We start from the raw sequence: 17916 nt of genomic DNA on the forward strand, positions 1-17916 counted from the left end.
TCCATAGCCGTCCCCAGACGGTGTAGCACGGCTGTATGCTGGAGGACACGCTCCTCCATGGACAGGGAGGGCACGTCCGCTCCTGCTGACTCCATGATATTCGGTGCGGGATTCTGTCAGGTTCTCCCCAAGGAGAGGTGGGTGTGGAGTCAGGCGCAGTGACAGATGCATTACCTGCAGATAACATGATTGCATGTAGTAGTTTTGTTAACACCAAATTTCACATTTGGTACACAGCTAACGGAAAATTGGCAATTTGTCCTCTTAATATCAATGACTCTAAGCCCCACTTTTTTCCATTCAGATTGGTGCTTGGCTTAGTTTATCCATCATGATACAAACTTCCTGGTAAGTGAATTGCACAAAATTTCAGCATGCAGTACAACCAATGGATTAAAATAACCATATAACGTGGGTTGTGATTTGAACTAAGCTTTTGTGGCATTTCGGAGTGATATTCTTCGAAAGTAGATAGGTATATATCCTTCATTGAAATTATCAAAAACTCACAATGTTGCCTAAGAACACAGCCATGAATAAAGAATGGTACCAACACATCCTCCGAGAGCAACTTCTCCCAACCATCCAGGAACAGTTTGGTGAAGAACAATGCCTTTTCCAGCATGATGGAGCACCTTGCCATAAGGCAAAAGTGATAACTAAGTGGCTCGGTGCACAAAGCATCGATATTTTGGGTCCATGGCCAGGAAACTCCCCAGACCTTAATCCCATTGAGAACGTGTGGTCAATCCTTAAGAGGTGGACAAACAAAAACCCATATATTCTGACAAACTCCAAGCATTGATTATGCAAGAATGGGCTGCCATCAGTCAGGATGTGGCCCAGAAGTTAATTGACAGCTTGCCAGGGTGGATTGCATAGGTCTTGAAAAAGAAGGGTCAACAGTGCAAATATAGACTCTTCGCATCAACTTCATGTAATTGTCAATAACTGCCTTTGACACTAATGAAATGCATGTAATTATACTTCCGTATTCCATAGTAACATGACAAAGATTTTTTTATTTTGACCTTTATGTAACTAGGCAAGTCAGTTAACAACAAATTCTTATTTTCAATGACGGCCTAGTAGGCTAACTGCCTGTTCAGGGGCAGAACGACAGATTTGTACCTTGTCAGCTCGGGGGTTTGAACTTGCAACCTTCCGGTTACTAGTCCAACGCTCTAACCACTAGGCTACCATTGTCTAAAGACACTGAAGCAGCTAACTTTGTGGAAATTAATGTTTGTGTCATTCTCAAAACTTTTGGCCACGACTGTAGATGGGTGAGAATAAACATATATTTAATCAATTTAGAATTCAGGCTGTAACAACAAAATGTGGAATAATTTAAGGGGTCTGAATACTTTCTGAAGGCACTGTAGTTTGTAACAGCACAGGTTTGTATGTGCCTAGCTGTTTGCCACTTAGACTTCGGCAACAATGTTACTAAATATGAATTTGATCTCCCCCTGCCATAGCGAGCTAACGGTGTCAGACGTCAGCTAGCCATTTTTCTGAACAGGCGAGATCATGCACCAGGAGCATTTATAGGGATATAAATGTCATTGCAAAAAAGCTGAAACAAATTAAAAAGGGAATCCTAGAAGTCATTCCAGAGTTTGATGTGACTGGGTTCGCTTTTGATACCTGTTTTTTTAAAGAAAATCTCCATTACACTCTGGAGTAGGGGTAGAACCCTCTCTATATATATAGCCACAGGAAGTAGGGGTGCCGAGGGTGCTATTTTTTAAATGCATACATAGTGGAGGAGGGGTCTTTTTGAGGTGGAGGTAAGAGGTGCTTTGGACCTGGAGGATTCATGGGGCTGGTAGCAGAGAGAGCAAAGACCTCTGGGTACGATGGTCAGGAGTGGCAGGGTGATTAGGGGGATAAGAGTGTTGATATCGCAATAACAACACTGTAAAAATTGACATTGTTTATTCATGGTTTTCTGAGAGGTTTTCATTGTTTTCAGGCCCATTGAGAAAGGAAGATCATGTTTTGATGTGCTTTTGACTTACCCATCTGAATACTGTTCACTCTTTCAAATGTAAAATTTGCAAAAATGTAAACTGAAGAAAAAGTATTGAAGTCAACGGGTGTGTTTGAATGATAGAAAACAATGATCGACAGGGGGATGATAAAAAGTGCGACACATCCTGTCTGTGTATTATGGTCCACCACTGTTCAGTTGGCTGTAAATAAATGACCGAACGTCATACAATTTGCAGAGTTCTATGTCAAAGCTGAAGTGCTGCACACGCGAGTGACAACAAAGATAGACTACAATTGAAGGCTTCTAAAAGAACGAAGGGGAGGGTGACAACAAAGAAGGAAAGAACGGTGCACTTATTGAAGCAGCAGAGTGAGATATTGAAAGTGGCTGCCACATAGCTCAAATCGACTTTTGAACACGGCCTAATGAATCCCGGAGCATATCAAGTTAAAGGAGTTACAAATTCTACTCCTAGTCGCATGACAATTTGTGCAAATGTTTAATAATCTGTTCTGGCACAAAGCAATATTCAGTACAAATAGGATTTCTTATTCTTTGCAATGAACAAGATAGTAATGTGGGGGGACATTGAACGGCATACAAATTACATTGAGCTCTCAAAGTGAACCCTAGTGCTCATGAGGGAAACACACACATACAGAGAAGTTATTCGCTTTAGGTAGAAAGTGCTAAGTGCACCTGCAAAAGTAATGCAGGCAAACTGACAAAGTGCTTGGTGTGGTTTCACCATTGTTAAAAAATATCTACCTGCATTTTCTCCCAACATAGTTGCATTATACGCAGATCTACATGGGTTTTATCAAACGTAAACAGTACAAATGCGAACAAATATATCTTTACAGCTCTACAGAGAGATCCTGAGACAGAGGATAGGCTATATTGAAGGCACACTTTATCCTGCAAGTACACAGTGTAAGGCTCTCGACTCTGTCTCGCACTCAATGCATATTTTGCGAAGTGGGGCACGCCATTCTAATTTTGGAATGAAGGAGAGGATAATATGAAAATATCCACAGTATGGCCCTGGAAGACTGATAGGGATCTGGTAAAAAAAAAGAAGGTAGTGCACTATATAGGGAATAGGGTGCGATTTGGGAAGTATTAAATGTTTCATCAGTAGCTAGTGAAACAATTGCAACAACAGTCATAAGAGAATGTCAAGGGGCAACATAGTAGCATGTGTTGACCTTTGAGGAAGAGCTGTTTCCTAGCCATGTCATTTGGCATGACAAGGTCTGAGGAAAATCTGTGTTTCACCACACCACGATTAAGTGTGTCTGTTTTTCATCATAATTAAGAAATCCCCAAAAATAACTTCATGGACAAAATGTATACATTGATGAAGCAGGTAGACCAATCACTTACCAATCATTTACTTGCCCTTATTTCACTCTGCAATTGCATTATATGTGTTATTTACGGTTAACATTTGCATAATAACATACTATAACATTATTGTGCCAACTGGCAGAAGTAAAACAAACTAAATCTATCTACAAGCTTAGACCTGAGATATACAGCGCTAGGTGCTGTTCAGTGATATGTGGTGAACGTTGGGACTCAGGCGCTCTCTGGGACAGGTGAGTTCTGAGTTTTCATAGGCATTTCGCCGGACACGTCCACTTTGTTGTCATAAGTAGCATGGTTGTCCTCCTCATGTTGGTACCTGGCAAAGTTGACAAAGACCTGTGGATGAAGACAGGGTGGTAAGAGTAGATGCAGGAGGGCCTTGCATGTCACATGCACACACACATCTGCTCATATGAATGGGTCTCAGTTTAGTTAGTTTGAAGTTGGTTAGGTTTTCAGAATTATTGAAGAATTTCAACCGAAAGTCATTCAACGTATCCGATCTGTTCATCCTAATGACATTTCAACAAAACACACTGTGAAACGAGACCGAAGGCATCATGATAATGATCCCTCCCCCCCACAACAATATTTACAACACTTTCTTTATTAACCTTGGTCTGTGTAACGGGGTGAGGAAACAACGGTAAAGTATGAAGAAAAGAAGAAAGCGAAATAAAGCAAAAAAGGCCTGTGAAAGCCACCATATATTTTAAGATATGAAGTGACTTTATATGTATAGGCCTAAGAGGAAATGGGGGATGGCCAGATTGTATAACAAATCCCATGTCTCGGATCAACACAACTAATATTATGCCATGCTATCTCAGGGAACGAGTGTAGCCACTTAAGCGGAGATTGTTTCTGCAGTGAAACAACAGTTTACAGGGGATGTTTATTCTTCTCCGCCTAGTCCATTAGGCGCTGCCTATGAAGTACATCTTTCTCAACAGTTACAGCCTATAAAATAATGCCACACAATATGCCTACGATCACCTTTGAGGCATAAAACAAGTGCCCTTTTATTTTCTTTGGGCAGCAAAGACAGACAAAAGGAGGAACGATGAAAACAAAAACCAAAAACTTCCACCACCCCTCCTCAGCTCTTCCTCCTAACACAGTCATCTTCTGAATCCCTTGTGGAATCAAGTTCACTCTTCTAACTTCAGCGTCAAAGATAAAGCCCGGACTCTGTTTTAAATCAGCCTGGCATGTTTCATTTGAGATGAAAGGGGAAGGTTCCACCAATTTTCGTGATCCGTTCCGGTTTCAGATAATGTCGGCCATCTTAATTGGAACTAGAAAGTCTTCGTTTGAGACTCAAGAGAAACGTCAGACGGTACGGTAGGTATGTGATACCTTTGATGGAGGAGGATCCTGGGCGTTAGATCCCGTTGAAACACACTTCCTGTTAAATTGAGGAGGACTAGTGCTGTGAAGAACCGTACTGCTGGGCTCTTTGGGATTTTGAGATTGACAGACTAAAGTTTAGCAAATGCAACAGGCTTCCTTACAAAAGAATGGCTGACAAAACTTCTTTCTATAACTTCACCATTATTACATCTTATTAAGGAGGGAATGAGGAAGTGTAAAAACAACATCAATGCATTTCTCCATGCCTATCTTCAATTCCACCTATCAGGGGATTATTTGAATCTTAACCCCAGATGCCATTGGTTGAATACAGTATGCTGAGAGACTTAAAACATTTATGCCTTTAGCTTTCCATATCAGAGTTTGACAGCGCTTTATAAAACGGGTTGTATGGATCCTGGGTGTTGATTGGTTGATATGCGGGAGTGGTGGGCCAACAAAATACCATGACGTGTTAATGTCACAATTCCATTGTCCTCCATTGTTTTAATCTCGCTACTATTTGGTTTGCAACATTCTGGGGTTGTTTAAACCTACTTGTCTGCCTCTATGACCTGTGCAACAATGTTTCATTTTACAAATGGGATCTCTCCCATGCCAGCAGGCTAGCTAGCCCAAGAATGAATGTGGAACTAATAATTCACCATGGAAACCATAAACACTCGGAATTCCATTCATTCATTTTCAGCGCAGTGCAGCCTATGTAGGCCTATTGGATATTTATTAAATCATAATTTTATGAAGTTCTTGTCTCTCATCATCTTTGAATCTCTGCGAGCTACCGACATGCCAATGATTTGTTTAGCATAGCAACGTCTAATGAATAGAATGATTAGAATTAACGACTTGGTCAAAACATGTAAAAGAACTTCAGAATGCAAAAGTTATCCGATGCAGACCTGGAGGCAAGGGAAATAATGGCTGTGAGTGGCCATCGGTGTGACAGCTCACTAAAAAGTTATTGGCAGCCTAACATGGAGAACAGAAAACGCCGGAGTACCATTTTATCTGGCTACAACGTGAGTGGGACGTACCATTCTCTGCCAAAGAAGAGGAAGCACTGGTTGCCACCAACCACAGGCCTTGGATTCGCTTCAGGCCTCAGAACAGCCCTTGTTGGGAGTTGTCACACAATCATTTCTGGGTTTTCAGGCAGTATTACTTAAATATACTATAATGTTCTCTGCGCAAACTATATAATACCCAGAACACATACTGGAACACAATTCTAGGTTGACTACTGTGTATTTGTCAAGGTTGGAAATAATGTATTGTTTGTGAACGCATTCCAACACCCATTCTGAACAATAGAGAATTCTATATAGCAGAGCTACGTAAGTGGTCAAAATGTTGTCACCAATAACCCACATGGGAGCAGAGATTGCACTATGCAACATAGTTTTATCCTTTAGTGAATATATTTGATATCCCGCAATCTGCTCAAAAAGGCATTGGATGTGTGCAGCTGTGCTTGTAATGTTTTCAAATACTAGCATTTCATACGCCACATGCAGTATTAACATCTCTTCTCCCACTGTACTCACCACAAACATGTTTCTCCAATCACCTCTAATCTTCTAAGCATTAGTTTATTATAACTTAGACTTCACGCTCCGGCGCTTGTGACTGACATTTAGTTAATAACAGATGGGTATGGGTATTAACTATGGCATTTGGGTGTTTATTAGATGGCCGCCGACGCGTGGCAAGGAGAAGGACTCAGAGGCGCTCAATTAACCTCGCTGCCGTGGCGGTGGAGTCCCAGTGCGCCACATGCGCCACAATGCATGTTTTAAATACAGGCCACCCCAGTCCACGTCAGCTATATGCTAGTTTGTTCTGTTGTTCTTTGAAATGCTCTCTGTAGTGTGTGGTGCAAAAAAACAAAAAACGTTTCTTCAGGGACGAACAGTAGAAGTGGTGACACAGTAGATTGAGGTGACACTTAGCTTTCCATGTATAAGGGACATAGAAGCTGCATCAGTGTTTACTACTCATTCTCAGACACTAGGTAACCCTTTGTTTTCCATAAAGGGGAAGATACTGTATCTTTGAAAATGTCAAGTGCTCAAGTTAATTGTGTATTTTAGTTATAGAGAAACAATGAACAGATGGCGGAAAACAACGCAAATGTGCATTTGATCAGGGTTTCCCAAACTCGGTCCAAAAAATGTTGTATGCTTTAAAAGCCAGGATGTTATACTAATTTCTGCTTTTCTTCTAGTAGAATTCACTGCACAATATTGAGGAAGAGTCGTCATGACAACAGCTGATAATCAGCTGAGGGAATGCTCTGTACCAAAATGAATGAACGGAGGGAATCAACACAACTGTGTATTAGATGACACATTCTCAGTCGGATGAGACTAGTATGCTGAAATGTGTAGCTTATAGTATTCGCTTTTACTAAACAGTACATTCTAAATAGTATGTAGTACGATTAGTGTGTAGTTTTAGTAAGTAAGACAGATTTCAGACAAGACCACTAGGTTGTTTAAGTAAGTTGTAGGCAAGACACATTTCGGACACGGAACCTTTCTTTCAATAAAGTCATTAATTCCTCAGCCTTAGTGCCGGATCAATATGAATTGTAGTGTGAGCCAGATCTTACATGTTGGGGTCTATTTTAACAAACCTACAGCAATGGTAAATCTTAGCGCAGGCGGTAGCGCTGTAGGTTCAGGCATGTATCAGAACAATTTTCTGTTATTTTTACAATTATCCGGGAACTTGCTGGAGTTGGTGCATAAGGGCTGGGATTTGATGAATAAACAAGATGTGGGTGTGTCGAGGCATGGCCCCTCACTGGCCAATCAGAACTTGCTCCATGGCGAAATATGTGGATGCTTCAAATTCTGTATTTACGTCTTCTATGTATTTCCATGGAATCAACTCAAATCCCATTGTTAGTCTGTTATAGTTTGTTAAATGGCTTACAGGAACAAAATAACAAAATGTAGACCCATCTTTGCTAAATACGTTCATTTGAACCCATTTGCAGTCCACATTGGTCTAAGTAATTGCATTGCTTCAATAGCATTCACAATGATATAAGGGCAAGGCCTACTGTAAATTGTAGTATGGCTGAGCGTGGACAAGCCAAAAATTGTCAATAAGCAAGATTAACTTAATTATTGATAAGGTCTAAAAAAAGAACAAATTATTCTAAACTAAACAAAACTTGTTTTAAAATAGGCTGTCACACTTACAGGCACCTTAATTTCTCCCTGCGGTCATATAATACTAAAACAACGCAGACTATGGAGGGTTTTACGCACATCCTAACATTTCACAGTAGCTGGACAAAGATCCAATATAAATAGAAAGGGAGAATGTCCACTCACCGTTATACTGCTCCTAAATAGGCCTATGTTTTATGAACCTAATCGGAAACATCTTACAGATCAGATCTAACAGATCGCATTCACACATCTCCAGAAGTTCCATTGCAAGCACGCCACGGACGTTGTCACTATAAAACCAGGAAGGTGAATCATTCTAATAATAAAAAGACACGCATTGCTGTTGAACCAGCCTTCGATATAGCAGGCCTAAGGGTGGGCTCGGCTCGGGTTTTGAAAATATGAAACGGAAAACAAGCTATTTTTTACAGGTTACAGATAACCTCTAAATATGAGGTTCACCGGTATTCACAAAGGTTCTCATCTCTCGTTTCATGATGGGCATGGGCACTTAGCCTAAATCATGGAGGGGGTTTTACGCATATCCAATACAGGACCAGCATGGCTAAAAATCATGTGTGCTTGCCTACAATGCATAGATAAAAAGGGTATATCAGCTGTTTTACTCCTTTCAAACTGGATATTTTAATAAAGCTTTGGTGATTAAGATTTATTTCCAAGCAGTCTTAGGAGCCAAACCCTTTATCGACAGTCTTGACTACTTCGCGATTGCATTGGTCAGAAAAAATATATATAACTTAATTGAGAGGGGAGGCTATGCTTGGTGTCTAACCAAATACAATTAAATGGGGGGAAAAAGTTTTTTATGTTTATAAACACAAAGTATACAGGCACCCAAAGCACATTTAGCAAATATTCTTCCATGCGCATATGGGCAGTGTGCATCACAGCTGTATAGGCTGAGTTTCCGCTGTCAAAATTCATTCCATAACCAACTGCGTTACTGTTAAAATCAGCTTTTGGTTGGTCTTAAATATCCCCATCAGCGCTTCCTGAAATTAGCACTTTGGATCATGTTTTTAATGACACTCCTCAAATATTTCCACCCGCCCATCTGTGCGCCAGCGAGCTGATAAGACAGGTAAATTAAAAACCTGGCATTAGGGCTGTAAAATGCCAGTGCGTCAGTTTTTACATGACGAAGTTGCAAACTAACGTGCGTTTGATACTAGTGCCGTCGTAACACCAGCCGAAAATAGAACCCTGTAGGTCAGAGCTCTCCTCAATAAATCACCAGCTGAAAGGTGACTGTCTGGTCTCCGTCCCCATAGGTGTTTTTTGTTTTACCCCCTTTGTGTTTTAGTGCAATGACCTTATAGCCTGCGTGTGATTTTTTACTTACGCTGTGATCTGGTAAATATGCTCCATAGCTGCATTGGCGAACATTTCTCTTGTTTTCTTTCTTTCTTTCTCTCTTTCTTTCTTTCATTTTTATTTTCTTTATTATTTTATCTCTTTCTTTCATTATTTTCTTTATTTTTTCTTTCCTCTCCTGGCAGGTGCTTTCGAGAGGCTCTCAGACTGAGGGTTGTTTTTATCTAGGCAGGCCTTCTTTCCCCTCCTTTTCTCCCAAAGGATGAGTGGACAGGTGACCTTTGCTGGGCCCTCTTAAGGTGCTCTAGTCTACCCAGACCTCTCCACTGCTGTGCTAATGTTCATCATTGAGGGCGAGGCACACTCTCCTCTCAGAGGCTTGATTACATCAGATCTCAAGCTTCACACATCCAATTGGAAACGTGAGGTGAGGCAGTTGACATTCAACAGCAAGACTAACAGCATTCAGTGTACAAGTCTTAAAGGAAATGTGTTGTATAGATAATATATGCCTTCATTGCCATAACAGGGATGGGCAACTCCACTCCTGGAGTGCCGGCAGATGTTCACCCAGCTTTAACACACGTGCCAAAAAAAGAAACACCCTCTTGCCCTCCAGGATCAGATTTGCCCTCACCAGCCTTACAACTTGATTTGTTGACTCAGCAATGTTAGTGCAAGGAAGGAAGAAAATGCCCTGTGTGTCCCCACAACATAGTTAAATAAAATACCATAGAAACACTGTAGTATCTCTATGGTCCTCACCCAGAAAAACTACTGAATGAAGGGTTAACCTGATCCAACCTGAAAAACTACTGAAAAACTACTGAATGAAGGGTTACCTGATCCAAAGTGGTCTGGGAGACAGAGTAGTCCTCCACACCCAGCCTCTGCTGATGAGTGGTGAACTGGCTGAAGATGCTGACCAGAGCGCCCTTGCTGAGGGGGAGCTGGTACTGCAGAGTGTTGTGGTGCTTCTCCTTCAGTATGCTACCCGGAAAGGTCTCGTGAACAAACTCCTCCACGGGGCCCAGAGCGGGGGGCGAGCCGCCCACCCTCACGATCACAGTGTAGCCGTCCCCAAACCTGGAGAAAACATACACTAATGAATAAACACATACACATCAATCAAAGCATATGGACAGACAAAGGCACAAACACATAGCTACAAGTACACACATCAAGCAACGCACAAAGGCAAATGTGCAAGCAGACACACACAGTCACACACACACACACACACACGCCCTAGTGGCGGTGCCCTAGTGGCGGTGCCCTAGTGTTAACATAAACATGTGATAAAAGAAGGAGGGATAGAGGGATGGAATGTAAGAGAGAGTGAGCGAGGGAGGGGGACGTATAATTTATCTTAATTTCCCCAGCTGGTTGAAAGCTCCCGGTGCATGCTGCAAGTCGAGGAGCAGGTGCGTCACAAGCAGGCAAGAGCGGTGTGAGTCGGCACAACCGAGAAACTTGTGAGTTGTTTGTCTCCTGAAGGAATTTTCCTTCCACCTCCTTTCCTCCCATCCTTATCTATCCCTCCCTCCCTTGTTTGTGTTTGTTAATAAGGTGCTGACGCTAGGAGCACTGTCTAAGTCCTGAGTTTGCACAAAGCCATGAGTTGGCATGTAGATTTACCCATGGTGCTTTGGGTGTACCTATAAGTAGTGGATCATGGTGTGACATGTGGGGTGCATCCAGACACACAGTTCCTACACAGGTCTGTAAAAATGATCAAATCTTTGCAATACCTGGGGAGTTGAATATCATCTGTGTCCCAAATGGTTCCGTATAGGGAATAGGGTGCCATTTGGGACTCAACGGTAGTGTTTAATATCTGGACTATTTAAGTGTTTAATATCTCAGCAATCACATTAACATTATGTAACACTCTGTACAGACTGTGCATATGTGGAACACACCTTGTGCTATGGACGAGGTTGGGGGGTATAGTGTCTTCTCTGTCATCAGACTTGAAACACCTTGATATGAGCCATCTTGGCCATCTTAAAGCCGATCCCAATCTAAGGACATATATTTTCAGGGTATGTATACCTCTGCCAAGTCTAATGTCTCAGTCCCAGTATTTATTTATATGTTTACTAAAAAATAAAAATAGAAAAAACTGAATGCCTCAAAATAATTAGGTAGGAGTAGTAATTAGTTGTTTGGAGGTTATTGTGAATCCAAAATCAGATTTTTCTGACTCATTATTTCGGGGTCTCTTAAGAATGTACAAACAAAGACATTGTGGCACACGTGATGAGGTTCGCTCGTATTGAGCGTTGCTCATTCATTCCCTTTCCAATTCAGTAACATGGTGCATTCTGACATGAATAAAAAATATTTCCCGATTCTCATTAAATGCTCCCTCACAGTTGGAATAGGCTACTCTGGACATGCGTTGGTAGTACCCAACTCACTAACAATCGCCAGCTCGCTAATGGCCTGGTACTCAGGGCTCTATTGTCCCTCTAACCACTCTGACATCAATGGAAAAACAACCGAAGATCACATCAAACACTTCATCAAAACAGTATAATGATTTAAAAACTCACTTCACTGTGATGATCAATTTGAAGAAACAAGTTTAACAACAGGTTGAAACTGAATGGAAAACATGGTCGTTGTGGATGTTGTTAAAATCCAAACGCAACAAAATGGACAGCGATTTCTAAGGTGAAGATTAATTCGAAACACCCATACGCATAATACAGCTTATCCATACGCCCATATTTGACCCCAAGCCCTCACAAAAAACGGAATTAACTTCTTATGGCTGGGGGCAGTATTGAGTAGCTTGGATGAATAAGTTGCCCAGAGGTTTTTGCTTGCTACTCAGTCCCAGTTGCTAATATACAGTGCCTTGCGAAAGTATTCGGCCCCCTTGAACTTTGAGACCTTTTGCCACATTTCAGGCTTCAAACATAAAGATATAAAACTGTATTTTTTTGTGAAGAGTCAACAAGAGTGGGACACAATCATGAAGTGGAACGACATTTATTGGATATTTAAAACTTTTTTAACAAATCAAAAACTGAAAAATTGGGCGTGCAAAATTATTCAGCCCCCTTAAAAGTTAATACTTTGTAGCGCCACCTTTTGCTGCGATTACAGCTGTAAGTCGCTTGGGGTATGTCTCTATCAGTTTTGCACATCGAGAGACTGAATTTTTTTCCCATTCCTCCTTGCAAAACAGCTCGAGCTCAGTGAGGTTGGATGGAGAGCATTTGTGAACAGCAGTTTTCAGTTCTTTCCACAGATTCTCGATTGGATTCAGGTCTGGACTTTGACTTGGCCATTCTAACACCTGGATATGTTTATTTTTGAACCATTCCATTGTAGATTTTGCTTTATGTTTTGGATCATTTCTTGTTGGAAGACAAATTTCCGTCCCAGTCTCAGGTCTTTTGCAGACTCCATCAGGTTTTCTTCCAGAATGGTCCTGTATTTGGCTCCATCCATCTTCCCATCAATTTTAACCATCTTCCCTGTCCCTGCTGAAGAAAAGCAGGCCCAAACCATGATGCTGCCACTACAATGTTTGACAGTGGGGATGGTGTGTTCAGCTGTGTTGCTTTTACGCCAAACATAACGTTTTGCATTGTTGCCAAAAAGTTCAGTTTTGGTTTCATCTGACCAGAGCACCTTCTTCCACATGTTTGGTGTGTCTCCCAGGTGGCTTGTGGCACACTTTAAACAACACTTTTTATGGATATCTTTAAGAAATGGCTTTCTTCTTGCCACTCTTCCATAAAGGCCAGATTTGTGCAATATACGACTGATTGTTGTCCTATGGACAGAGTCTCCCAATTCAGCTGTAGATCTCTGCAGTTCATCCAGAATGATCATGGGCCTCTTGGCTGCATCTCTGATCAGTCTTCTCCTTGTATGAGCTGAAAGTTTAGAGGGACGGCCAGGTCTTGGTAGATTTGCAGTGGTCTGATACTCCTTCCATTTCAATATTATCGCTTGCACAGTGCTCCTTGGGATGTTTAAAGCTTGGGAAATCTTTTTGTATCCAAATCCGACTTTAAACTTCTTCACAACAGTATCTCGGACCTGCCTGGTGTGTTCCTTGTTCATCATGATGCTCTCTGCGCTTTTGACGGACCTCTGAGACACTCACAGTGCAGGTGCATTTATACGGAGACTTGATTACACACAGGTGGATTGTATTTATCATCATTAGTCATTTAGGTCAACATTGGATCATTCAGAGATCCTCACTGAACTTCTGGAGAGAGTTTGCTGCACTGAAAGTAAAGGGGCTGAATAATTTTGCACGCCCAATTTTTCAGTTTTTGATTTGTTAAAAAAGTTTTAAATATCCAATAAATGTCGTTCCACTTCATGATTGTGTCCACTTGTTGTTGATTCTTCACAAAAAAATACAGTTTTATATCTTTATGTTTGAAGCCTGAAATGTGGAAAAAGGTCGCAAAGTTCAAGGGGGCCGAATACTTTCGCAAGGCACTGTATGCATATTATTAGTATATTTGGATAGAAAACACTCTGAAGTTTCTAAGAATGTTTGAATGATGTCTGTGAGTATAACAGACCTCATATGGCAGGCAAAAACCTGAGAAAAAAATCCAACCAGGAAGTGGGAAATCTGAGGTTGGTCGTTTTTCAACTCATTCCCTATTGAAGATACAGTGGGAAATTGGTTATGTTGCACTTCCTAAGGCTTCCACGAGATGTCAACAGTCTTTAGAAACTTGTTTGAGGCTTCTATTGTATAGGAGGGGCTCATAAGGGCTCTTTGAGTCAGACGCTCGTTCACGTGAGAGGTATCTCGCGTTCCATTGCTTTTCTACAGACAAAGTAATTCTGGAACATTATTGAAGATTTATGTTAAAAACATCCTAAAGAGTGATTCTATACATAATTTGACATGTTTCAACGGACTGTAACAGAACTTTTTGACATTTCGTCTGCTCCTAGTGAACGCGCTTCGTGACTTTGGATTTGTTTACAAAATGCGCTAACAAAAGTAGCTATTTGGACTTAAATCATGGACATTATCGAACAAAACAAACATTAATTGTGGAACTGGGATTCCTGGGAGTGCATTCTGATGAAGATCATCAAAGGTACAGTGGGGAGAACAAGTATTTGATACACTGCCGATTTTGCAGGTATTCCCACTTACAAAGCATGTAGAGGTCTGTAATTTTTATCATAGGTACACTTCAACTGTGAATCTAAAACAAAATTTCAGAAAATCACATTGTATGATTTTTAAGTAATTAATTTGCATTTTATTGCATGACATAAGTATTTGATACATCAGAAAAGCAGAACTTAATATTTGGTACAGAAACCTTTGTTTGCAATTATAGAGATCATACGTTTCCTGTAGTTCTTGACCAGGTTTGCACACACTGCAGCAGGGATTTTGGCCCACTCCTCCATACAGACCTTCTCTGGATCCTTCATGTTTCGGGGCTGTCGCTGGGCAATACGGACTTTCAGCTCCCTCCAAAGATTTTCTATTGGGTTCAGGTCTGGAGAATGGCTAGGCCACTCCAGGACCTTGAGATGCTTCTTACGGAGCCACTCCTTAGTTGGCCTGGCTGTGTGTTTCGGATCGTTGTCATGCTGGAAGACCCAGCCACGACCCATCTTCAATGCTCTTACTGAGGGAAGGAGGTTGTTGGCCAGGATCTCGCGATACATGGCCCCCTCCATCCTCCTCTCAATATGGTGCAGTCGTCCTGTCCCATTTGCAGAAAAGCTTCCCCAAAGAATGATGTTTCCACCTACATGCTTCACGGTTGGGATGGTGTTCTTGGGGTTGTACTCATCCTTCTTCTTCCTCCAAACACGGCCAGTGGAGTTGAGACAAAAATAGAGCTTTTTGGTCTAATCAGACCACATGAACTTCTCCCATTCTTCCATCCTGGCTTGAGCAGGGGGACCTTGTATGCGCTGCAGGATTTTAATCCATGACGGCGTAGTGTGTTACTAATGGTTTTCTTTGAGACTATGGTCCCAACTCTCTTCAGGTCATTGACCAGGTCCTGCCGTGTAGTTCTGGGCTGATCCCTCACCTTCCCCATGATCATTGATGCCCCACGAGGTGAGATCCTGCATGGAACCCCAGACCGAGGGTGAATGACCATCATCTTGAACTTCTTCCATTTTCTAATAATTGCGCCAACAGTTGTTGCCTTCTCACCAAGCTGCTTGCCTTTTGTCCTGTAGCCCATCCCAGCCTTGTGCAGGTCTACAATTCTATCCCTGATGTCCTTACACAGCTCTCTGGTCTTGGCCATTGTGGAGAGGTTGGAGTCTGTTTGATTTAGTGTGTGGACAGGTGTATTTTAAACAGGTAACGAGTTCAAACAGGTGCAGTTAATACAGGTAATGAGTGGAGAACAGGAGGGATTCTTAAAGAAAAAGTAACAGGTCTGTGAGAGCCGGAATTTGTACTGGTTGGTAGGTGATCAAATACTTATGTCATGCAATAAAATGCAAATTAATTACTTAAAAATCATACAATGTGATTTTCTGGATTTTTGTTTTAGATTCCGTCTCTCACAGTTGAAGTGTACCTATGATAAAAATTACAGACCTCTACATGCTTTGTAAGTAGGAAAACCTGCAAAATAGGCAGTGTATCAAATACTTGTTCTCCCCACTGTAAGTGAATATTTATAATGTTATTTCTGACTTCTGTTGACTGCACAGTATGGCCGATATCTTTTGGCTTGTTTGGTACTCAGTTTATTGCATGGTTTGCTTTTTCCGTAAAGCTTTTTTGAAATCTGACACAGCGGTTGCATTAAGGAGAAGTGTATCTAAAGTTCCATGCATTAACACTTGTATTTTCATCAACATTTATTATGAGAATTTCTGTAAATTGATGTGGCTCTCTGCAAAATCACTGCATGTTTTTGGAACTACTGAACATAACGCGCCAATGTATACTGAGATTTTTTGATATAAATATGAACTTTATCAAACAAAACATACATGTATTGTGTAACATGAAGTCCTATGAGTGTCATCTGATGAAGATCATCAAAGGTTAGTGATTCATTTTATCTCTATTTCTGATTTTTGTGACTCTCTTTGGCTGGAAAAATGGCTGTGTTTTTCTGTGACTTGGCTCTGACCTAACATAATCATTTGTGGTGCTTTCGCCATAAAGCCTATTTGAAATCGGACACTGTGGTGGGATTAACAAGAAGTGTATCTTTAAAATGGTGTGAAATACTTCTATGTTTGAGGAATTTTAATTATGAGATTTCTGTTGTTTTGAATTTGGCGCCCTGCACTTTCACTGGCTGTTGTCATATCGATCCCATTAGTGGGATCTCAGCCCAATATTTTTTTTTAATAATGATTTTGCCATTACACAATACATAGCCGAATAGCCTACCGCATATTATGCACGGCAGAAAGAAACACAGATTTAAGATTTCTTTGGTACTTGGTAATTGGTCTAGCCTATACTCCAAAATTCTACAAATTCTAGTCATCGCCTTTGAGTGTGGACTGTTTTATGCATACTGGATGGACTGGTTACCTAATGCTTCGCTCCAACATTTCTATCAATGAGTCTGGGAGAGAACATAGGCGATGCTGTTGGTTCATTGATTGTGCAGGGCGGCTTACAGAGTTAGCCTACAATTACAGTGAATTTGTATTTGATTTTGAATAGCATAGTAATAGGGCATTTTTTATATTTTCATAATCAATAAGCTGACATTACCTTTAGCAACAGAATATCTCACCACCGTGTGCTTCTATTCCTTTCTCGAGCGCAGAGAGAGGGGCTGTCAACAGTGTAATGAAATATGTTTTGTTGTGAAAACATGTTACTATTGATGTTTCCGAACATACTTCACATTTCCCAAATTAAGCACTGGGTAGCTGCTGGAACAGGGTTGGAGAGTCGAAAAGAGCAAGATGGCGCCCACAGAGATGGTCAGCTCGCTTCACGTCCTTAGGAAACTATGCAGTAATTCGTTTTTTTATGTATTATTTCTTACATTGTTAGCCCAGAAAATCTTAACTGTTATTACATACAGCCGGGAAGAACTATTGGATATAAGAGCAACATTAACTTCCCAACATCACGACCTTCCCAAAGCAGATCCTTTGTTCGGAGCTCCACCCTGGACATTGGTTCTAATCCCAGAGGCCGTCTCAAAACAACGTGGTCGCCGCAGGAAAGGCAGACGGAGCGGCCTCATGGTCAGACTTAGAAGGCGAGCACACCATCCACCGCTTCCGAGTATATTACTCGCCAATGTACATTCTCTAGACAACAAGGTGGACTAAATTAGGGCACGAGTTGCCTTCCAGAGAGACAAAGATTTTAACATTCTCTGTTTCACAGAAACATGGCTCACTCGGGACATGTTGTCGGAGTCGGTACAGACACCGAGTTTCTTCATGCGTTGTGCCGACAGAAACAAACATCTCTGGTAAGAAGAAGGGCGTGGGTTTATGCCTCATGTTTAACGTCTCATGGTGTAATCATAACAACATACAGGAACTCAAGTCCTTTTGTTCACTTGACCTAGAATTCCTTACAATCAAATGCCGACCGCATTATCTTCCAAGAGAATTCTCTTCGATTATAGTCACAGCCGTGTATATCCCCCCCAAGCAGATACCTCGACGACCCTGAAAGAACTT

General features: G+C 41.3%; 1 protein-coding gene across 1 annotated transcript in view; it reads right to left on the bottom strand.

The window, feature by feature from the left end:
* Positions 1–2486: 2486 nt before the first annotated feature.
* The window catches only part of LOC110500599 (phospholipid-transporting ATPase ABCA1), a 223800-nt gene continuing 208370 nt past the window's right edge, over positions 2487–17916 (bottom strand). Inside the window, exons 41-42 of the mRNA XM_036956518.1 lie at positions 10104–10347; positions 2487–3706 (exon numbers count right to left, since the gene is read on the bottom strand). Coding sequence (XP_036812413.1) covers positions 3581–3706; positions 10104–10347 — 370 coding nt within the window. The 3' untranslated portion in view covers positions 2487–3580. The remainder of the gene's footprint in view (positions 3707–10103; positions 10348–17916) is intronic.

This window comes from Oncorhynchus mykiss, chromosome 21, assembly GCF_013265735.2.
Source record: "Oncorhynchus mykiss isolate Arlee chromosome 21, USDA_OmykA_1.1, whole genome shotgun sequence".
NCBI lineage: Eukaryota > Metazoa > Chordata > Actinopteri > Salmoniformes > Salmonidae > Oncorhynchus > Oncorhynchus mykiss.